Source organism: Chelonoidis abingdonii, chromosome 6, assembly GCF_003597395.2.
Source record: "Chelonoidis abingdonii isolate Lonesome George chromosome 6, CheloAbing_2.0, whole genome shotgun sequence".
NCBI lineage: Eukaryota > Metazoa > Chordata > Testudines > Testudinidae > Chelonoidis > Chelonoidis abingdonii.
This window is the reverse complement of record NC_133774.1, coordinates 101,603,454-101,627,441: the sequence shown is the minus strand read 5'-3', so window position 1 is coordinate 101,627,441 and position 23,988 is coordinate 101,603,454. Positions and strand designations below refer to the sequence as shown.

Here is a 23,988-nt window from a genome sequence, read left to right as displayed (position 1 = left end):
CAGGTTACTGATGCATAGTAGGAGAAAAACCAAAGAATAAAGTATATGATTAAGCTCCCCATTTGCATGTTCAGGATTGTGCTTCAGTCCATAACTCCTCAGATACCCCCATTCTGTGCCCATACTCTACCTCTTTTTTATGATGTATTCTTGGGTGCAAGGGAGAGGGCAGAGAAGGTTGTTGAGGGTTACTTTCAGTCAATGAGATCTATGCTGAGGGTGAAATCCTGGCCCCATTGAAATCAATGAGAATTTTGCCATTGACTTCAGGATTTCATGCCTAGTGCTTAACTTTACTTACTTACATTCACATGTAGCCTCTGCTAACAAGAGCAAAGTAAATTACTTCATCCAACTGTATAAATATACATTGTTTCAGCACATCATAATTTCTGATGGCCAAAATGGTACATTAACATTTCCATAACAGGAGTTTATGATGTATCTAGAAGGGCCTAAATTATGGAGACAAGTGGCACAGTTGAAAATTAGTGAGCAAACTTGAAAGTTGGTGTAAATCAACAAAATGCAGGAGGAAATACAAAATAACTTACGTGGGGCACTCTTGAAAGCATCTGCCTTCATGTAGGTAGAGCGGCCGGTGTGGCTGAGACTGGCACTTCAGGCAGTGCCTGGGGCCAGAGCAGTTTTCACAGTCATCTGTGCAATTCTCACACTTCCTACTTTTCAAGTCGCCAAAAGTCCCTCGAGGGCATGTATGTACACAGGTCTCAGCGAGAAGAAATCTCCCTAGCAATACACCCACCCCAATGAAATGGCACAGTTGAGAAGGATTAACTCCAAAATAACTCCGGGATCTTGTTTGTGGTGGCCAAACCTGCAGTAGCGTATTGGTGGGTTCCTTCTTTTAAAAAGGGAACCTTAACTTTGCATTTCTTGCAAATCCAGAATTTAGGGTTTGTTCCCATCTTTTTAAAAACTGCAACATTCTTTTAAACCATTTTCCAAAAAGGCCAGTCTTATTACCAACTCATTCAGAGATTTTAAGGCCAGAAAGGAGCATGATGATTATCCAGGCTAACATCTTGAATAACATAGAATTTTACCCAATAATTCCCGGATTAAGCCCATACCTTCTGATTGAGTGAGTGGGGAATCAGATCCTTTGATAAGTTTGTCCAATGGCTAATTACCTTTGCTGCTAAAAATAAATGGTTTATTCCTAGTCTGAACGTATCAAGTTTCAGCCTCCAGTCACTGGATCTTGCTATGCCTTTATCTGCTAGATTAAACAACCCTCTACTATCCATTAACCAAGATATTCCCTGGGAATATATAATGTACCGAAGCATCTAGCCAACTACAAACTCTTCCCAAAGAAGCTGAATGTCACTTACCTTCTGGACATGAAGTGCACACCTCAGCAGCTCTATCACAAGTCCAACATGAAGTATCACATCGTTGGAACTGTTTTTTTGAGTCTGGGAGGGAAGAGGGAAAAATACTGCTGTTTACTCTGTTTAGTCTTAGCAGGGATTGGATCACCAATGGAACTTTTAGGAGGACAAGTAGGTAGGGCACCTTCATTCAGTCTGCAAACTTTCCTATTTGCTTTTTCTACATAGATTCACTCAGAGCTATTTTAAAAAACCTAACTATTTACAGCCATGAAAGTCTCATATTATATTCCTTGAAATTAGACAATTTACAGTTTAATTCAATCACATATTCTTGGCTGATCAGTAAAGGGTTAGTGTAGAAAAATAAGACACAAAGGGCACCCTCAAATCCAGTTTGGCATTGTTCTAGAGTGTTTATTGCAAGTGCAGAGGATATTTTAGCTTATTGGTAATTTCAGGTTAGTAGTATGGATGGTTATAGAATTTAGACCACAAATAGGTAAACACAAACACATTTTATCTGGAGAGAGGGCGGAGGGGAGGAATATATGGTTAGGGGACTGCTGCTGAACGAAAAATTTGTATTATGCTTTCATGCTAGTTGGTTACGTTCTTTCCCTAACACATTTTAGGAATTCCTTGGAAGTGAATTAAGAATATGAAGGGGAAGAAGGGAGTGCCTGGAAAGAGATGTATTCACCATGTATCAATCATCTCCCAGTTCTCCCCATCAGGAAGAATCCTTCATATTCCTCTTATGGAATCTTTTTATCTGCAAATTTATACTTCACACTCTCAGTGGGAAATTTGGGGGTAATGTTTGCATAGACTTTGCTCAGCTGATGTCCAAATTTCCAGGAGCCTGAGGTACATACATAATGTGCATACGGGTAGCCTGTGAATGCCATAGGTCCCAGCATGCAATTCTTCATTTTGATTCAGGCAAAAAGCTGCTCAAATGAAGATGTAGCATTGGATTCTGAAACCCCTTCAAGCTAGTCTTCCTTATTAAAGATGAGGGTGGACACTGCGGTGTTTGACCAGCCTGTATTTTGGCTACCCATGTTTTGGATCAATATGCATTTGACCTTTGTGGATGTACATAGTACTCTCTTCTGTGTTGGATATATTTACCAGTTATTAACATATATCCCAGCAGCATTTTACCATTGATAGGTATCACTCTCTTTTATCCATTCTACTCTCTGTAATCCATGACTAGTTCTGGGCAAAGCTTTTCAGACCAATAGTTTATTTACAGAGAAATGAGTATAAATAATGATGTAGTCATTGGCACAAGGGCTCAACCTTGGCTCTCCTACTGCCTAGTGGAGTACTGTAACCAGAAGGCTGTAGAGTGAGCCATGCTCACAGGCTCCTTCTGGCTCAATGACTAGTCAAATAGCTTATACAAAGTGGAAGAGCTTCAAAAGGAGAGAATGAGAAACCTTTACTCCAGGTTCTCATATAGCACAGGGGTTAAGATGCTTCTAACTACTGTAAATGACCCCCAAGTTCAATTCCCTCTACTGAGGACTAATTCATTATTTAGACACTTTCAACAGGAGAGATTGAGAAAGTCCTACCCCAGAGTATCCTATAACTGAGTGACTAGGGCACCTTTTTGCAATGTAGGAGATCCAAGTGCAAGTCTCTTATCTAAATCAAGCAGAGAGGGTGATTTAACCCAAGGCTCCAACATATATTTACCAGACCTCTGTGACTTCTTTGGCTTCAGCTGTCAGCAGCTGGAGCTGGGACTGTGCACCCCTGTCCCACGGCTGCAACCTTCACTGTGCACCCCTACCCTGCAGCTGGGACCGGGTGCCCCCTTTGCAGCTTCCTAGGGCTGTGCACATGTCCCCATGGCTGTGGTTAGATCTGGGACTATGTGCCCTTGTCCTGAAGCTGCAGCCAGCTCTGGAGCTGGTGCTGTATGCCCTCTCTGTGACTGTGGTCACTGGAGCTGGGGCTGTGCCCATCCCCCATCCATGGTGGGTGGGCTCGGCCAGTCAGTCCCCGTCCCTGGGATTTCAGCTGTCGTTCCTCCTCCCCCGCAGCCCTACCCACCCTTGTTATTTTTAATAAAGTCAGAGACAGATCACGGGCTCCTATGATTTTTTTTTTATTTTTATTTTTTTTTTATTGCCCACGACCTCTCTGAGTTTTACTAAGAATAACTGTGACAAAATCTTAACCTTAATTATGAGACAAGGAAACAAGGAGGGATGGATCAATTAATTCTTATATCCTTTACAATCTTAAACACTAGATTAAGCCCCTTCTAATTCTTCTTCTTTCCAGTTTTAACAGTCCTAGTTTTTTTTATCATACCTCTCACCAGCCTCATTGTACTTATCCAGATTTATTCCTTCTTAGCAACAGCAAAGGTATGGTGCCCAAAACAGAGCTCAGGCCTACACTATGTACCATCAGCAAACACTGATTTGTTTTCTATTCCCATCCCTAGCTCTCCTTCCAGGTTAGCAGGGAGCGGCGTGTAACTATCTCTCTCTAAGCAGAGGAAAGCCCACAGCTGCATGCCTTTAGTGTGTGCACTGTCAAGGTAGTAGGGCTGGGCCAGCTGGGATGAATTAAGCCACTCTCCCAACACGCTATAAGAGAACTGGACTGTAGGACACTGAAACTGGCCAGTAAGGGGGTAGGTAAAACTTTTGCAGGGTGGGACTAGGGGAAAGCTTTTTGATTGAAACTTTAGCTTCATAGAGTTATTCATTTTAGTTAAGTTCATAGAGTCTAGGATTCAGGAAGCCTTACTATGTAACCTTGAAGGGCAATGTTTGTTTCTTTGAGCTAGGCTTTAAAAAGCTGGATTTAGCAGTCAGTAGGACTTCAAGATCCTTGGTTATTGATCTTAGTTACACAGGGTTACCTTGGTTCTGTCTCACACCCAAGCAGCTTCTGTTTGTTTTGTGCTATGCACTGGGCAGACGTTCCACTGGGCTGTTCATGATAATTCCTTTCCTCTGAGGGGCCTGCAATTTCAATACCCATTATAGTCTATGAAATTCTAACTTTTAACAGTATATATTACTGTACACTTATCCAGGATAGATTGCATCCACTGTCAGATTGCCAATGTACTTAGAAGCCATCTGGAGTCCCTTTCAGCTATCTGGATGTTACTAATCAAAACAACTTAGCGCAATCAGCGAACTTCACTCTAGTTTCCCTAATCATTAAGACTACAGGAGTCTTGACAGACCTCTAAGAACCTCACTACTGATCTCTCTTCATTCTGAGAAGCAGCAATTCACTACAGCTGTTTTTTAATAAGACTTTGCCCGTTCAGTTCATAGATATTCACTTAATGTTTTATTGTGGACTTGAACAAACCCTTTGCAGAATATCAAGTAAAATGTGTTTATTGGGCCATATTTATTTAGTATTTTTTAAAAAAAATACTCTGAAAATGTTAGGTATCATTTTCTTACATGAATTGATCCTATTGGGTTATATTTTTTCAGGTTTTTTATTCTCCTATCCTTACAATATATTGTATCGTTTTCTCTTACATTGAGGTGAGACCCACTGGTCTGCAAATCCAGTCATCTGCCTTTGTTCCTTCTTCTTAAAGTAAGCCCCACACTACGATCCTCTTGAAGAATTGTTGATATATTCCATAGTCATGTTGTTAACTAAGAATGTTTCTTACTTTATTTACCTCAGAAACCTCACATGAACTGAATACCATTTGTTCCTGGAATCTATTGTATTTGCATTTTTAAGGTCACTCTATCCTTTCTTAGCACTTTCAAACTTTCTCAAGGATACAGTGATTCCCACAAAAATTGAGATTTTCTGTATCAAGATGGAATACAAAATTATTTTATGTAATTTCTCAGCAGTCACACTGATATCTTGTATATTTTATTTCCCTTAAAATCCTCTCTGTAGACAGGGAAAACTGTTCTAAATGTCATTTAATACCAGTTATGAGGATAAAAAAGGGAAACAGAAATATAGCTGTAGTAGCCACTGCCAAGATTATGGGGCTCTGATCCTGACTGAGACTTGAGGCAACATAAATAATAAATAGCAATTTGATAAGGCTAAGACAGAGACACTTAACTGCTGAAGAATGTTTATAGAGAAATTATCTTGAAAACATTTAACTGTTTACAGTTAAGAAATATCAACTTTCATTTACATTGACATATTCAGCGATCAAGATTATAGTTTAATGTTTGTTTTTCTTGGCAACATTTGTGATAGTCAGTCTTTGCAATACATTACAGTCTCCACCAGAGGGGAATATGCACAAGCAGTTAAGCTTTTGTGATATTTTGCCTGGGAAACACAAGAAAATTTCTGTAAAAAGCAACCAAGAGTCCTGTGGCCCCTTATAGACTAACAGATATATTGAAGCATAAGCTTTCGTGGGTGAATACCCACTTCTATAATCCAGTTACTCTAGTTTATAACTTTTCAGTCAGAAATAAATACTTACACCCTCAACTGGAGGATTCTCTTCCTAGCACCAATATGAAAAGCTTGCAATTAATTGGGCCTATTTAAATTCTGAATTGTTGAGTTCTCCCTCCTTCAAAACTGTCATTTATTTTAATAGTAGCAGTTGGACCCTCATTTTGAAAAAATAAAGTAGTCAGAGTGATGCCCTAAATATCCTTCTAAATGAGTAATATACTGCAAAAGATTTTGTGGTAGATCCCTGTGCATTGCACCTGCCATGATGGGACCAATGTTTTTATACATAGAACAGTCTTGAAAAGTTGTCGAGAAAATTTGCCAGCCTAGGGACAAAATGTATTTGTTGGCCTTTGCTCTGATGATAATGAGAAACCAGCTGGTCAGTTTCTGCCACACAATAATATTTTACTTGTCACTGACCCATTACTTACTCTGGGCATGTGGGCAAGTAGAATTCTTCTGTAAGGAAGTGGTAGAATTAGTTAGATATTTAGTGGAGAAGTTCAATCTCTGAAGTAAAAAGACTGATGAGACTACAAAAAAGAATTGCCAGCTTTGGCAGTTAGCCTTGCATTCTGACCTACTGTACCCCTCAGTAGTTATATTACACCAAGCATTAAATGAGACTAGATCACGGCTGTTTGGCCAGCCATTACCTGTATCTGGAGGATTCTTTCTTGGGCTCTGGAATCTAAGCTTTCATTTAAAAATTGAAATCTCTAATCCTTATGGTTGTGAAGAAGACTTTAAATATGTGAGCCAGATGTCCACTATTGCAATGACATTTGCTAATTTAGCAGACAGCCTGAAATAATACATCAGTCAGAGAGAAATGTGGACTGCCCTGATTCATATATATGGAATGTTTACTCTGAAGCTTATTGATGATAATGTTTACTGCTTCACTGCTGGTTTAAAAAAATGCAAAAAAAACCTTTTTCAGACCTTCAGAGCTTGGATGATTTTGCAGAAACTAAAATGTCAGTTTCCAGTGGGGCCAAAATTTGCCTCAATACCATGTTAGTTCTTGTTTCCTTCATCAGTAAAGGCAAGCAATTTATAAATATTTTCAGCTTCACTCCCCCATTGCAGAAACTAAGGAACTGACTTGTACTTTTGCCACTTTCTGAGTTAAGCTTTATGGCAGTTCGGGATATGTGGTAGCATTCCATCCATTCAGGCCATTCCATGATCTTATCAAACTGAAAGTTTTAGGAAGGGCTGACCTTTGGTTTTCTTCCTTTCTTATTTATGCTAGTTCAAAATGTCAGTCTACCTCCAACCACAAGACATGGGACAGTGATAAACAATCACAGTAAGCATTGATTTCTTTTAACATGGAACAAGGAACTTTGTTCTAAGGAAGATAACAGTGAGTAATATCCTGACCATGTTGGAGTACTTAAGTCAAGAGTCCCTAGAGTTACTTTTTATCTTTCTTGTGCTTCTACTTTAGTTTTCCCTTAGAATCATCTGTTACAGATCTAAAGAAACAGTACACCCATCCTTAAAGATACCCAATGCAATCTTTCACATTGAGTGAAAGTAAATTTGAAGCTTCTTGAATACCTACTCACTTGCTTTCAAGAATGCAGGATGAATGGGTGGGTCTGAAGAGACATTGGTTTAAATGCAATCCTCAGCATTCAAATTAGCTACTTAGCTGTGCAGTAGAGATCTATATTTAGTTCTGCTCCTGCTATTATGGCAGTGGGACCTGTGGGATCCCAGTCCTTCTCCAGGGCTCTACAATAGTCCCATGCAGGTCTCTACAGTCCATTCTTTGGTCTTTCTCATGCTGCTAGGCAGCCACAGCAAAGTTCTCATTAATGCATGGTCAGTTTCCCTGTGATCCCTGGCTGGCCAGCCTGCGCATTAGTTTTTACCTTGTGCTTATGCACACAACAATCCTTCACACCTGTGCAGTGTAGGATCAAACCATTTTATTCACATTTACAAAAACCACCTATGGATTCAGTACATTTGTTTTCTCTGTTTAGAGACCACATTTATTTGTGCTCATATATAGGGGAGAAGGGATTTAAAAAGTTAATTTGTTTCAGTTCATGATATCAAACTGGCTCCTCCACCCCCATTTGTAATTACTCTCCTTTGCTTCCTAATTGAAAATATAGCAGCTTCTACTAAAGAAAACCTGATTATTTTTTTTGTGAAATTTTTTTTTGTAAACCCAAAGTCAAAATCATGCAATACATTGCTGCAGTGAGGAGCATAGAAGGAGCTGCACGGCCAGGGTTGTAACCATGTGTACATTACTTTTAGAAGGTGACCTGTTTGATCTGTATACTGTGTAGTAAGGATGTGATTTGAATGAAAAGCAGTTGTTTCCAGTGGGGATGCTGTTTAGTTTGTTAGATTTTATTCTGCTTATGGCACTAGCCTTGCAAAAATGATACAGCGCTGAATAAAAATACATAAAATAGACCACATATCTCGAAAAGCTAATTACAATTAAATAGCCTGATAAAACATAATGAAAACAATATACAGAGGTAATAAAATACTAGAACCTATCCCATCTCAACGACTTATGAGAATTATAAATTCAAGGGTACTGGTAGGTTAGGTGAGAAGTAAGTCACAACCCCCAGTAACCATTAATTCCCAAGCTGGTTATCACATAACGGCCACAAGATTAATTTAATGAATGAATGCCTTGAATAAAAAATCTGCATGGAACTCCAATGGGGATGATGAAAAAAATGTATAGGTTAGTGAATAAGTGTTGCCTGCCTCTGACAGAGTTACATTTCACATATGGATGCTATTTAAAAAGTCCCCTACCTCCTTCTATGGTGCTAAATCCTCCTCTGTAGATGTCATAAAATTTTCCATCTAGATTTCTTTCTCCTCCTCTCCCCCTTATTCCATATTCCCCATCTCTCTGCCTTATCCATTAGTCCCTATCCCCTCACAAGTCTCACATTCTTTCCAGATACACCACAAAATGCACACCTAGAGCCAGATCCTTAGTTGGTGTAAATTAACATAGCTACACTGAAGTTAGTGGACCTATAAAGAATTATATCAGCTGGCCTGTAACTCCTGTAATCCTCTGATTTCTGAATATTTTGTCTTCTCCCCACCAACCCTCTATTAACATATTATATTTGTTAATTCTTGTTGTTTAATTTGGTATTTAGGGAAAGAAAAAAGTACACAGACACATGCTTTTGATGTAAGGCTTCTAGTACGCTTCCCAATAGCTTCTTTTTGGATGCTACTTCCATTCTGTGTTACAATGTGTGATATGAGCTGTACTAGCTGTATACTTACCGTACATAATTAATGACAAATTTTATTTTGAAATGATTTGCCTGTGAAGAGGCACGTACTCCATGTTGAATCTGTAACAGAAACATGTCCTTTGCACCTCTCAAAAGAACACGCTAGGCTACACTGTATGACTGAGGAGCATACAAGCTCAGGGTGTAGTATTTCCAGTGAACTGGCACAATTAAGACCTGCTTTCAGCTTGCAAAATGTCTAGTCCAGTTGATAGGGTGTGTGTAATCACTTGGTGAATCAAGCCTACACTAGTATGTCTCCTGGCTCCCAAAGTCATTTCATCATCTGGTACACCAGATAAAATACAGATGTTTTGAGCTACAAACACAGAACTCAACCATTTTTTTCCCTTGGCTTGCCTTTCCTTTTAAATGTCTGGATGCCAGACAAGCTCTGTTTCCTTATTTCAGGCCTTGATATGATTTATTAACAAATTCCCAGTTTGGAATTGAATTGTTAGCCCACCAAAGTACCCACAAAATAAGTATAATTTAAGAAGCTTTTATATACACACTGTCTTAGTCTTTGGTCTATGTGCTCATGAAAATTCATGATTCTGGGCTTCTATTTATCCTCACACAAGAAATGGAAGTGAAAGTTAGACATACAAAAAATGTATACTGTACACCCAGAAAGTGATTTTAATCCTGTCTTAGCTACATTAATCTCTTAGAATGTGAATAAATTCTGCCTTCACATTGACTTATCTCTTAGCATGTTCTGATATGCTTCCCTTTAACTTGTTTGTTTAGGAGCCAAACTGAGACAACAGTTTTTTGTCTCATGGAGACTCAATAGGTTGGGTATGAACCAACTTGTCCAATATGAATGGTCAGTTCAGTTACTAAATCCATTGTAACATTTTCAGCTACATTATCTGGATCCATGTGCTCAGACATAGTACAGCAGAGATGAAGGTAATGGCATTGTTATTTGTAAGTTGAGATCACGGTCCAGCACACCTCAGCCACAATCCTGCCTGCGTTCACTTTAGCATACTTTTTAATAGAAAAAGATTAAAAAGCTTATTCAAAGGCACTCATGGTAGTTATGGAGTTAATCTATAGGGGTTTGGGGATTTTGGCTAGATTGCCACCTTAATGAACATGACACAGCTAGCTGTGTATTTTGTTTGGTTATAGCAGGGAGTGGGAGTGAAGTGATTTGAGGTTTTTATTCTGTCACTGACTCAATGTGTGACTCGGGACATGTCATTTTACTTGTGGCTCAGTCCTGAGTAAATGGGAATAATAATACTTACTTGCCTTGGTGGAACAAAATGAGATTCTCAGATGAGACAAAATTCCTATGTGTCATTATTTATTCATAGTTATAGATAATTGTAACCAGAAGAAAGCATCTAGATCTCAAATAAAAGCAAATTCAAGGCCTCTACATATATTGTTTTTGCAGATAAGAAATATGCTTCTGTTGGTCACAACACCTTTTAATGGATAGGAAGTACATTAGTTTGGAAACATTAGACAATAATTAGAGATGAGCTACTAGTGTGAACCTTTTCTTGTTGCTGCCAACACCACCTGGCAGAAGAATTATATAGATGTTAGTTAATGGCAAAGCCATCTAGATCTCAGGACAGCCGTTCTTGTATTTGATCTTTTAAATCCATATAAATGCATTTGAATCAAAAGCAAATTTTGATTTGACCACATTTGTGACTCTCATGTTCACTTTCAGTGAGCCATCTGAGCACTTGAGCTTTACAAATTTGAATGTTCACACAGGGTGAAATTCACGCCCATTCAGAGGGCCAGTAGCAGGCCTATGCTTCATTGAAGTCCTATTTAGTCCCTAGTGTGGGACTTAAGCCGTGCAGAGGACTTGTGCTACGCCTCTGCACGGCAGTGAATTTCATTTTAAAAAGCCTACTTTAAAGCTTGTATACAAATATTCACAAAAAGTGAATTCATAAAATTCACAAGGAGCGCTGCTTTGATTTGATGCATAAATCATGCAAACTGGGAATTAAAAAATCCCAATACAGTACATAGTGCAAATTACCAATAATCACAAGGAATTGTTCTTTAATCATTTACTGGCTAAGAATTATTTGCTGAACAAATATGTAAGTAATTTTTACAGTGAACAAATGTGGAAGTACTGTGATCTGTTTGCAGGTAGTTCATGAAAACAAAAAAGATTTGCGTCAAATCATTTGCTCTGTTCCAGTAATGATGATAATACTCAGCGATAGCATTTTGCATTTCAAAATGTTTCACTGACATTAATTAATACCTTGCCATGCTCTTGTGGGAGTAAAAATATTATCTCCGTTGTATAGATGGGGAATCCGAGAGAGAGAGAGTTGAAGAGACCTTAGGCAGTCACAGATTAAGCTTCTGGCAGAGCCAGGGCTAGACTTCAAGGACTCCTGCTCCAAATCCAGCGTTCAGTCCATTATGGTTATTCTTAAATTTGAGGATCCATTAAATTACTTACAATATGCTCTATACTTCATTCAAAGTGAAATTCAACCCTGTTCAGGGAGTCAACACAAGGCCTCGAAAATAGGGCCTAAACTGGATTTAAATTACGCATAAGCTTTAGGTTCTCTGCCAAAGGGTGAATTCCACCCCCTGTGACCAGATTTATACTCATAGTCAGCAGGATTCCTTTACTTCTCAGTCTACTTAGATATAAGGTAGTTTTATCCAATCTATAGGACCTTGGAAACATGGGGTTGGATGCCTTTCTAAATATTTCTAATCATAGTCTATGGGGGTGAAATGAAAGGGATCAAAGGATCTAGCAACATACCATTCCAGAATTTCCCCTCCACTACCATAGTTTTTGGATTCACACACTTCCCGTGCAGTAACTGTAAATTCTCTTTGCAGCTGGTGCAGTCATCAAAGTTGAGCCCTTCACATGTTGCACAGGTCCTATGGCACTCTTCACATTCTGCAAAGTCCTCATCACTGTAGAAACCAGCCCCGCAGTCACTTACACATTTCCCATCTACAACATAGATAGAGCCTTTAAGTCATAATATCACTCACACAGGTTGAGAACCACAAGAAGAAGAAATGCTTTATAGACCTATCCATTCTGGGTGTTGTGGGGAACAGCAAAACTAGCAATACTGTGTGCTTGAGAATTATTAGTGAAATTTAATCTCTAGTCTTCTTTATACCGCTTTCAACCCCTGTTGGAAATTCAGGGACACATTTTGAAAGATTGTATGTGGTTTCAGTATTATGATTCCTATTAAAGCCAGTTGGAAATGAACAAATTAAAGTCAATTGGGAATCCTGCAGCTGAGACCCATCACAGCTCCAAAACTGTATTCTTTAGGTTTCAGCATCCAAGATTAGATCTGTGTATTTTGAATAATCCTGGCTACTTGAGATTGGGGAAGGTATATATCCCTGATCTCTCTCTGAGACAATTTAAGAGAAATAAACAGAACAGTAGAACAGTGTGAATTTTTTGTTGTGCCTCCCCCCGTCACCCCGGCCCGTGGTTTTAAATTTTATTGCAAACTTTTTAAACTCAGCCCATGTCCTTATAGAAAACTTCACAAATCTTTCAAGCCATTCTCTACCAAGGTTTAAGTAGAGCTAAGTCTATCTCAAAATATTAACACTCACCGTCTTATCAAAGGCACCTGATCAACATCCTATACAGCACTGCGACACCATCTTATCAAAGTTCAGATCTAGATCTGAATTTCATGATTGAACCCTACCTCTAAAATGGGAAAACAAAAGTCTAAGATCCAAATCTAGACCCAAGGTTTGATTAATTTTAAGATTCCAGCAAATGTGGGGCCAATACTGAGTGAACCTGGGTTGATTCAGATCTTCAGCTACCACAGTGAAGATGCTCTGATACCATGGTGATGTTCGGCAATGTAAACACTAAAATAGATAAGATAGATTCAGGGCTAGTTTGAGGAAATCTGAGGTTCCTTAATAGTTTTATGAGGAATTCTTAGTTTAGTGTGAGTTTGATATGAAATTTAGTGGTTTTAACTGAGTTTTGCTCAGAACATTTGAGGTTTATTTGTTCAGACCTGAAAGTCAAAGTTAAACTAGAATGTGCAAAGCCACACAAATTAAAAGCAAAGAAAAGGTTTGCTTGACTCTCTGTCGAACTAAAATCACGTTGTTTCACATAGCTGTATCAAATAGAAATCTTTTCCTGTACGTGCTCAAAGAGAGGGGATTGAAGCCAAACACTTGTTAAAAATAAAAATCCCAGTTGGAATTCATAGTCAAACATTTTGGGACTTTTGAACCAAAAGATCCCTTGTATTTACACAAAGGGCCTGCTTACACAAGGTGCCCTTGATTCACAATGATGTCTATAGAGGATGCTCTATAGGAACTTCAGAGAATTAGGTCCGAATTTTGGCTTTCAGTGCAAGGCTCTCAAATAATTTTTGAGACTGCATATGTACATTACCTGTTACTTTGCTTACCTAAGAGATAAAAGCCTCTTTTACACCAGTAGCACTCGTACTTGTCACAGCTGCTGCAGTTTTCATCACATTCTATACACTGGAGAGTACTCTCATCATTGTAGGTGTTCTCAGGGCAGTTCTTATAACAATGCTGCTTATACCTAGTGACAGAACATTCTTAGTAATTTTAATAAATCTGTGTGAGGTCATGGAGTTCATTTTTGTAAGTGTGGTGAACATACATAATTCCTAAGCAGATGTAATTCAATTACTCACAAACTAAATAGCTACCTAGTTCAACACAACTCTACAAGCCAGGTTTGTTAATATTATGGTTCTCAAATATACTTGTAAAGTTTGATTTAAAAAAATTAATGCACACAATTGTGTGTCTAATTTGTACATTTATTGCAGTTGCTTGATAATAACTGGCCATCTGAACATGTGCAACACCATATTTGTACACACAGTCATGTATGTGTATATATAGACTCATAGATCCACAAATCTGAAAGTCAGAAGAGACCTTTGTGATCATCTAATCTGAATTCCTGCATAATAGAGGCCATAGGACTTCCTTGAATTAATTCCTGTTTTAAATCCAATGAACTATAGCATGTCTTTTAGAAAAACGTCCAATCTTGATTTTAAAATGTCCAGTGATCCAGTACCCTTGGTAAGTTGTTTCAATGGTTAATTAACCTTATCGTTAAAAAGCGGTGCCTTATTTCTAATCTGAGTAAGTCTAGTTTCAACTTCCAGCCATTGTATCTTGTTATACCTTTGCTAGATTGAAGAGCCTTCTATTATTAAATTTCTGTTTCTTATGTAGGTACATATAGTCAGAGGTCAAATAAATTCTTAACCGTCTCTTTGGTAGAATAAGTCAATTGAGCTCCTTGAGTCTATCACTATAAGACATGTATTTTAATCTTTTAATCATTTTTGTGAGTCTTCTCTTAACCCTCTCCAATTTTTCAACCTCCGTCTTGAATTTTGATCATGAGAACTGGACACAGTATTTCAGCAGTGCCAAACACATAGGTAATATAACCTCCTTAATCCTACTCAATATTCCTCAATTTATACATGTAAAGATCACATTAGCCCTTTTAATCTCAGTGTTGCACTGGGAGCTAATATTCAGCTCATTATCCACTATGGCCCCCCAAATCTTTTTCAGAGTCACTTCTTCCCCAGATAGAGTCCCCCTTTCTGTAGGTATGGCACACATACTTTATTCCTAGATGTACGACCTTACATTTGGCCATATTGAAACACATATTGTTTGATTGCGCCCAGTTTAACAAGTGATCCAGATCACTATGTATCAGTGACCTGTCCGCTTCATCATTTATCCCAAGTTTTGTGTCACTTTCAAACTTTATCAGTGATGATTTTGTTTTCTTCTAGGTTATTGGTAAAAATATTAAATAATGTAGGTTCAAGAACTAATCTTTTCGGAAGTTCCTCTAGAAATATATACTCAATGGTGATTCCTTGTTTACAATTACATTTTGAGACCTGTCAGCCAGTTTTTAATCTTAGATGTTACTTAATCTACAGCATGAATGTTGAAGATTGTAATATGTGTTTTCTAACTGCAATCATTAAATTAATTACAACTGCAAATACTTACCACTAGGCCCTGTAGATAGTGGATATCAGCTGTAGAATATATGGGGATTAATCTTGGAATTTGCCAACAGATAAATTTCCAGGATCAGGTACCAAAAGACAAAAGCTTTCTGAACACTGATGTGAGGCTGGATACTTGCCATTTTCAGTAAAGTAAAGCTTTCCCCCAAGCAGGTAAACAGGTTGTTTGTTATGCCACTGGCTGCTCATCTCAATAGCTTCACAGTGTTAGAGTGCTGGATATGTTTATTGCCATCACTGAATATCAAATGTCAGACAGGAACCTGCCCCCTTTGGGGATTTTGCCATTGACTTAGGTAGGAGCATGAAAAGATGAAAACAACCTGATTCTGCTTGGCAATAAATTTTCTCAATGCTTATTATGGTCAGTGAGAGTTAAGACCATGGTGTTAAGTATCCTCAAGTGAATAATATTTTGCTTTAGTGTTTGAGGGGGTCTCCCCCACACCTATCTGCCCCCCTTTTTTAAAGTTCCTCCACAACCCCTCTTTGTTCAAGCAGCAACTATGAAGCTAACTGCAATGGCATAACCACCAGTACCTTTGGGAGCATTGTTTTTGGTTCAGAAAATGTAGTGACACTAAAAGAGTTGAACTTACATATAGTAATTGTGAATGCATGCTGTGCATATTCTCGGGTCATCTGGAATTAAAGAACAAAATTATACAAATGATACTCCAGTTTGAAAAATAAAATGCTATACATGGCAAAATTTAAAAATAAACTATTTTCTGACATTGCAGTTATTAGAGATGGACCTGAACTGGAATCTCAGATCTGAATCCCCTTCAGTTTTGAAGTAATTTCTTCCCAAAACCAGATTCTGGCCTAAATTTGGAAGTGACTAGTGATTCTGGGCGCCCAAATTAAAACACCTTAAAGGGGTTAGCTTTTCATAAAGTGCTCAGCACCCATCGTCTGAAAATCAGAACCCTTCAAGGGGTCTTAAATTGGGCACCAAAAAATTTAGAGACTCATAATCACTAGTCACTGTTCAAAATGTGATTTCGGCCTAATTCTAGTTACTATATAGGGAAATTCTCAGTATGACATTTTAAAAAGCAATCTTTGTATACTGCTAGCTTCCAGATGCTTACATCCCTGTGAAGGTGGATGTGCTGATAGCAAATACCTTGTCAAGAGGCTATACCCATCTTTGAGAGAAGCTGACTTTAGACTGTTTCATTTGGGAGGTGATTGGGTTTGACTCCTATGTGGAGGCCTCCAGAGTAAGTTCTGCTGACAGCTTTTCAAATTGCTAAAGTCGGAAGAAGAATGTATCATATTCATGGAGGTCAAAGCAAAACTTAATGAATGTTTTGTCTCTCCTTTGAAATGACTGGCAAACAGAGTTATGTATTTTTGCCATTTCTCTCTGATACCATAATTTGCTGCGCACCCTCAATGCTTGTTTACTCCAGTGGGAGGGAAAGTTACTCAGCAACTCAAAGGAATAGGCCAATAATTTTATACATGACAAAAAAATGGATATAGAAAGGGGCAATGTTGATCATTATTGCAATGGAAGGTTCTGAGAACTTGGTTTCTATTCACATCTGTCAGTAGATATATATGTAACACTTATGTCTCCCCTCGTGCAACTGGATAGCAGGGAACAACAAGCTGTCAGAGGGACTTCTACAGCAGGCTCTTGAGCTATTATCTATCAAGCTGTAAAAAAGAAAATTATTACAGGGAATGCACATCTGGAACTGTAGCTAGTGATAATGACCCCTCTGAAAACACACTAATCATTTCATTGTTAATTTCTTTTGTCATCTGGAGGAAATTATAGGGTTATACTGTAAAGGGTAAAGTCATACTCATCTCAGTTCTTTCACTTTTTTCTAGTTAAAACCATTGGAGAACTCAATCAAATATTCAGATTTGCTGCCTTTGTTAAACCAGTGTGACCTGAGTACAGTTGTCTATTGATTTGGTCACTCCATTAAATCATTTGTCAGAACTTGCTACAACATTATTTGTTCCCTGAAAAGTATGTCAATTAAAATGGATACTTTACTGTCCTATACTTGGCAGCTAAAGTGTCTGAGTTAAAATTGTTAATATCCAATTGACCTTGGATAAGAAAAAAATCCAAAGATTATAATTTTGTCTGATGGCAGGCAAAAATAAAACATGGCTCACACATATAATACTGATTTTGCCATAGAATAGAATAGAATCCTATAATACTGAATTTGCCATTCAATACAGATTCTGCCTTATATTTTCCAAGTTGTTTGAAACCATCTTTGAGAGAGACTCTATTCTGGAAGAACGTATTGAATTAAATTCTTCTCAAACGTGGCTCCCTGAAAACTTGCCAGACTAATACCAAGCTCAATTCCTGGCTAAAACAAACATGAAAGGATGCTGGAATGGCTGTCCATGTGTTCGCATCATATTCAGTAAGAGCTCAGTCTCCATGTGGGTAGCTATAAAAGGGCTGGGCAAGCAAACCAGTAGAGGTCTCTGATGTCAGAAATCCTTTTTGGCATGTGACTACTCATGACTGATCTGCATATTATCCTGGTATTATTTCCAACTCTACTGGTCCTCCCCCTGCTTCTTTTGAAGCCAAATGCAAAGCATCCATTGATTACAGTGGGCACAGGATTTTACTCCTTAAAAATCTCTGGCCAAACTGTGCCCTCAGTTACATGTGCACAACTCCCATTGATTTCATTTACTTTGTGATCTTGTTACAGAGATGTGAACTACTATATATCACCTAGAGTTCATGGAGAAAGTCATTTGGTTTCTCTTCCACTTTGTAACAAATTGACCCCCCCCGCTGCCCTCCCCCCCCGCACTTTCTCCAGGACAATAAAGCTGGAGTGGAGGTAATATGTGGTGTAAAAATAATTCATGTTTTGATATAAGAAAGGTACATTCAAAGATTAAAGGTACATTCAAAGATTACGTTCAAAGACTGTTGGTCAAAAGTCAAAGACTCTAATTTCAGTTGGAGTTCTCTAGTTTGGGAAATTGCTGCGTTTTCTGTTCCCGAAGGGAAGTATTGACATTCATGTTACAAGCATAATGGCGTTATGCTGCAGGAGTATTTATGTTTGAATAGATAAAGTAAAACTGAAAGAGATTTGTAATATTACCGTAGAGGCTTAAATAGATGTTTACTATATAAGTTCATGCATATTAAAAATGAATTCCAAAGGTGTTTTGGAACTCTTGGTGATGTTTCATTATGTCTGTTCGCAGTATTTAGCCAGGGTTTGATTCTGGAAACATTACTCACATTACTGGTCTTCTGTACTGAATTTCTCCCATTGAGTATAATTTACTCACACAAGTAGTTCCATCAAATTAGAACCAGATCCTGAAATGACTCAAGCATACACTAAACTTTATACACCGTGAGTATAATTTTATGCACTCTTTGTTTTAGCTTTCCGTTTGTTTATTAACGATCACCTTTTAATTAAATTGCTTGGAGAAAAAATTAATTGACTTAGCCTTGAGCCTGCAATGTGCTAAGCACACCCAGCTCCTCTTGCAGTCGGGGAGATGGAGTATTCAGCGCCTGGCATTATCAGGCCCTTGCTCTCCTTTTTAAATTTAATTAAAGGTAATGACTAGAAATGATTTGATATGACACTACGGTCTTCCTTTAAGGTTCAAGATTTTGTAATTGCTTAATTTCAAGTTATTGCTAATTGTATTGCCTTTTACGTTTCTCTGAACAATAACATGAAATAATATAAAAAGGTATTTTAAGTTTTAATGTGTCACCGATGAGTATAATTATATTTTACCACTAGGACTTTTTTTACTTGCACTTTATTGGCTCTCAGTTAAAGCAACTGAAACATACACTGCTATCTTAATGGGAATGTTGACTAGAGATGGGCTCAAACCAAAACCCCAGCACCAAGGCAGTCTCCAAACTTTGGGAAATATCAGACCCCAAGTTTTGTTGCTTGGGTCTTCTCCAGTTTTGTGAAAGGTTTTTTTTTTTTTTTCCTTCCATTTTTGTCCCAGTTTTCTTTTTTCACCTTTCTCTTCCTTTTTCTCTTGACACCATTACACCTTTCTTTGGGTGGCCTGGGCATCTGAGAGCCAGCCAGGTGAGAAATTACATCACTGTATAACAGCAAGAGAGAAGGCCAGATTCTGCTCTCAATTATGGTGCTGTAACACAGGAATAACTTTAATTTTGATTACTGTGGCTTTATTTACAAAAGAAAAAGAAAAAGATGTGGTCTTTGCCCCAAAGATTATACAGTCTAATTTGACTCATGATGTAAGGAAAGTTGTAATGAACAACAGAGGATATGGGATATAAGAAGTCAAAGATTATGTGGTTACTCAGTGTGTTCCATGTAATGGTTCCATAGCTTTAGAGGGCAGTGGGTCTCAGGAGTGAGTGATAATAAATTCATTTTTTTCAACACCAGGGAAGATCTGGATTTTTAGGAGACATTTGAAAAGAGAAGAGGTTGAGTGGGAGGAAGTACTATTAAGTGGAACAGGTCAGTTGACTTAATGGATTTAATTTATACTAGCTTGCAAAATAAAAATCTGGTCCAAAATGTGCCAACCCCTGATGTGACAGGTTATACATGAAGATAAGAATGGCCCTACTAGGTCAGACCAATGGTCCATCTAGCCCAGGATCTTGTCTTCCTACAGTGACTGGTGCCAGATGTTTCAGAGGGAATGAATAGAAGAGGGTGCTGTCGAGTAATCCATCCCCTGTCATCCAGTCCCAGCTTCTGGCAGTCAGAGGTTTTGGGGCTGCATCCCTGACCATCTTGGCTAATAGTCATTGATTGACCTACCCTCCATGAATTTATCTAATTTTCTTTTGAAACCAGTTATACTTTTCACACCACTATTTACCTCTCTCCACTGTGAAAACTGACCATTTATTTCTACCCTTTGTTTCCTATCATTTAACCAGTTGCTGATCCATGAGAGAACCATCCCTCTTATCCTAGGACAGCTTACTTTGCCTCAGAGCCTTTGGTGAGGTACATTGTCAAAGGCTTTTTTGAAAGTCTATATCACCACATCACCCTTGTCCACGTGTGTTGACCCCCTCAAAGAATTCTGATGGATTGATGAGGAATGATTTCCTTTTAGAAAAGCCAGGTTGACTCTTCCCCAACAAACTGTGTTATCAATGTGTCTGATAATTTGGTTCTTTACTATAGTTTCATTCAGTTTGCCTGGTACTGAAGTTAGGCTTGCCAGCCTGCAATTGCCAGGATTGCCCATGGAGCCTTTTTTGGTGTTACGTTAGCTATCCTCCAGTTTTCTAGTACAAAGACTGATCTAAGTGTTGTCTTACATATCACGGTTAGTAGTTTCACAGTTTCATAAACCAAAACTGCATATAACTGTTATACACCAAAACTGCATATAACTGTTATACACCAAAACTGCAGTGGGATAGCTGTGTATCTAGTCGTCTGCAGTCAAGTGCTTCTGCTAGCAGTCAGGGGATGAATCCCACACATAAGAACTTTCTGATCTCTGGTTTACAGAGAGGAATTAATGGCTCAATCTTACTCCTGTTGATGTTAATGGCAAGAATCCATCAATGGGAGGAGGAGCAGGCCCCTAAGTGAGAGGTTAAGCAGAGAGTATACGCCATCAATACAATTGTGGTAGCAGTAGTTAGTCAGGGGTCATTGAAATAAACCAGCTGAAAATCAGATCATTCAGCATGAAGGGTTTGAGGTTTGTCTGGAGGTTATCAGTCACAAAAATAGAATAGAAAGGAAAATGTCTAACTTGGGTGAGAGTATAAACTATAGTGTGTTTTTGGTATTTCAGAAACATAATGAGATGAATCCGAGCAGTATGATAGGTGCATTATTTTTAAAGTAAGTTTCATATGTATTGAGACGTTAGGGCTATCATTCATGTTTGAGAAAAAACTGTATTGTACAGAAATACATATCTCACTGGGCTAACGCCTGATACCTTTACTAATGTTGAATAGTACATTACTCCACAAGTGATTCCACAAAAGTCAATAGGACTAGTGGTGGAGTAAGGCACTACTTAGTGTGAGTACGGGTATCAGAGAGCAACACTATAGTCCTAATCTTGCATCTCAGAAGTCCATCAGAATTTTTGCCATTGACTTGAATTGCAGCTGGATCAGTCTGTCCCCTGCTATCAAAAATATGTAGCCAGGGCAAGGCTTATATAATAAACAATTTAACTTCTCTTTCATAGAAGATTTGCATTTGCTTCAGTCAGTAAGAGGTGCTATAAATGCTCTTCCTTATTTAAAGGCACAAACCCAAAGCTTACAGCTGTTTGTAACTGTTTAAAAAAGTAGGTGTTTGTGATTAATACTTGAGGTGAAGTTGCTGAGAGGTTCATTGTTAAATTTTACATACATTTTAGTTCTTTGATAAACATCAAATAAATAGCAGAACACACCAGCAACAGATCAGCAACAAACTCTTATTTACTGTTTATTTCTACAGAGAATTCTGACTTGAAGTGGCTGCTGATATCATAATTTTAGACTGTTAAAGTGGAGCATTTGTACCTTGCAAAGCCAAGCAAATTTCTAACATATAACATAATGACTACCATTCCACTCCCAGACTGATTCTATGGTTAAATGTATCAGAGGGGTAGCCGTGTTAGTCTGGATCTGTAAAAGCAGCAGAGAATCCTGTGGCACCTTATAGATTAACAGACGTTTTGGAGTGTGAGCTTTCGTGGGTGAATACCCACTTTGTCAGACGCAGGCCTGCATCTGATGAAGTGGGTATTCACCCACGAAAGCTCACTCTCCAAAAAGTCTTTTAGTCTATAAGGTGCCACAGGATTCTCTGCTGCTTTTATGGTTAAATGGTTTAACGAGATCCTAAAGATCAGGCTTCAAACCTCCAGTAATGAGAAGGCAAAATTCTGCTCTCAGTCACACTGTGAATCTGGATTAGCTCAATGAAATTGATGGAATCTTACCCATGGAAATGAAAGCAGAATTTGGCTCAGATTTTGCCAAAACCCAGTACTCCCAGGAGTCAAAGTTGAACTCCTTTGTGAATAGTAACAAATGATTTCACCTCCGCAGATGCCAAGCTGGAAATAGTAAAGATGCTGTGCTGAAGTTCTAAAACTGCTGAAGTTCTAGGTCAAATTCATCCCTTGAATAAATCCATTGACTTAATGGGCTTTTCCCAAGCATGAATTGACCCAGTAATGTTATTTCACAAAGAAAGAAAATGCTACAAAAAAAGAGCCTTTCATTTACTGATTCTTATTAGCTATGTTTAATATTATAAGCACCCAAGGAAAGTCTTCATGTGAAGATACTGTTGGAAAGACAATGTCCTTTAATCTTCTAAATTTACTGGGTATTATTTTTGGACAGATTGCAATTCCCACTTAAGAATCCAGTGCAAACAAGACCTATTATCTGCAAAGCTAAAACCCATCCTGTGAGATTAACCTCTGGAGGAAGATTTTCTCTAAGATAAAAGAGGATCTTTATAGTAAAGTTCTCTGTATTTTGAAAGTCTATGCCTATTCATCATCAGAGATATCTTTAAGAAATGAAGTTTTCCTTTGTGCTTCTCAGGTTGCTATGGAAACTAGATCACTTTCTATTCATTAATCAAGAACGCAACAGCCAGAGTCCCAATTAGTACCTGTATGCTTGAATCTTTGTTCACAGTGCCACCCTTTAGACATCTCGTGGGTTCTTTAAATCTTCTCCAAAAACATTTTCTCTCACTCTAGCTCCATTATATTCCATTTTTCTCCATCTCATTCTGTGTAATGGCTTTGAGAGTATTTTGAAAGTTATTCAGTCTTCCTTCTCTGTTTGTTAGTTCCCTTGCAGTCAAGATTGATTTGGATGTCCTTTGACAGCTACTCAGATTTATACTGGTGTAACCGAGGCATATTTAGTCCAAAATGCTTATTCCTGAGTTCGTTCTTCCAGGAGTACTGCCACTCAGAGTGTTTCAGTATTTATTCTTATAAAGAATGCTTGAACGAGAACAATGTAGTTGCTCATCTGACTCTTTTTCTTTGGCTTGATAATCACTCCAGTTAGTAAATACTGCTGCTTATCCTTCATACGATAGCTGTGGAAGAGGTTTATGGAAGTGAAGGGAAGTAACTTAGCAGAGGGGCTGCTGGATTGGTGAATACGTGGCTTCACTGGCCCTTCTCCCATGGAGTGCACTGGCTGGTTGAAAAAAAATTATGTATCATATGTGCTATGTTTTCATACATAGCATATAACTAAAACTACAAATATCTTCCAGCTCTGGAGGCATCTTTACTTTAACCAATTTCAGAGACTCTATAAACAGTGAAATAAAATGAGCCAGATTCTGCAGTTCCACCAGAGTAAGTCTGTTGATCTTAAAGGAGATGTAGCACAGTCACTTTCTAAAGAGCTATGGTAGATCTCTGGGAAAGTTTAAAATTCATTGCTTTTAAAAGAACCTGGAGAAACTGAGACACCGAAGCAAGCTCTGAGTCTGGGAGTGGATGGTACCTGCCCTCTTATCAAAGAATCAAAAGTGATCAAGTTACAAGAATAACGAAAGGAACCAAGGAACAGTTGTGAAGCCTTGGTTCATGACAGTTTTAGGATCATTACAAACAAACAAAAAAACTCTCTCAATGTTTATTGCTCCACTGACTTTCTGGTTTAATGGCTGGTTTGGTCAAAATTACAGAATTCAGAGATCAAGGACTTCAGTGCATACGGTCCATCACTGTCCTTCAAACAATGGGATATGCAGTATACCTGGTGCACTGGGATTGATTTCC

General features: G+C 38.3%; 1 protein-coding gene across 1 annotated transcript in view; it reads right to left on the bottom strand.

Annotated features, from left to right (window-relative positions):
* PCSK5 (proprotein convertase subtilisin/kexin type 5) overlaps positions 1-23,988 on the bottom strand; it is a 297,459-nt gene that overhangs the window by 14,339 nt on the left and 259,132 nt on the right. The window contains exons 25-29 of the mRNA XM_032774960.2: positions 15,807-15,849; positions 13,567-13,709; positions 11,901-12,101; positions 1,359-1,442; positions 555-750 (exon numbers count right to left, since the gene is read on the bottom strand). Of these exons, the coding sequence (XP_032630851.1) occupies positions 555-750; positions 1,359-1,442; positions 11,901-12,101; positions 13,567-13,709; positions 15,807-15,849 (667 nt within the window). The remainder of the gene's footprint in view (positions 1-554; positions 751-1,358; positions 1,443-11,900; positions 12,102-13,566; positions 13,710-15,806; positions 15,850-23,988) is intronic.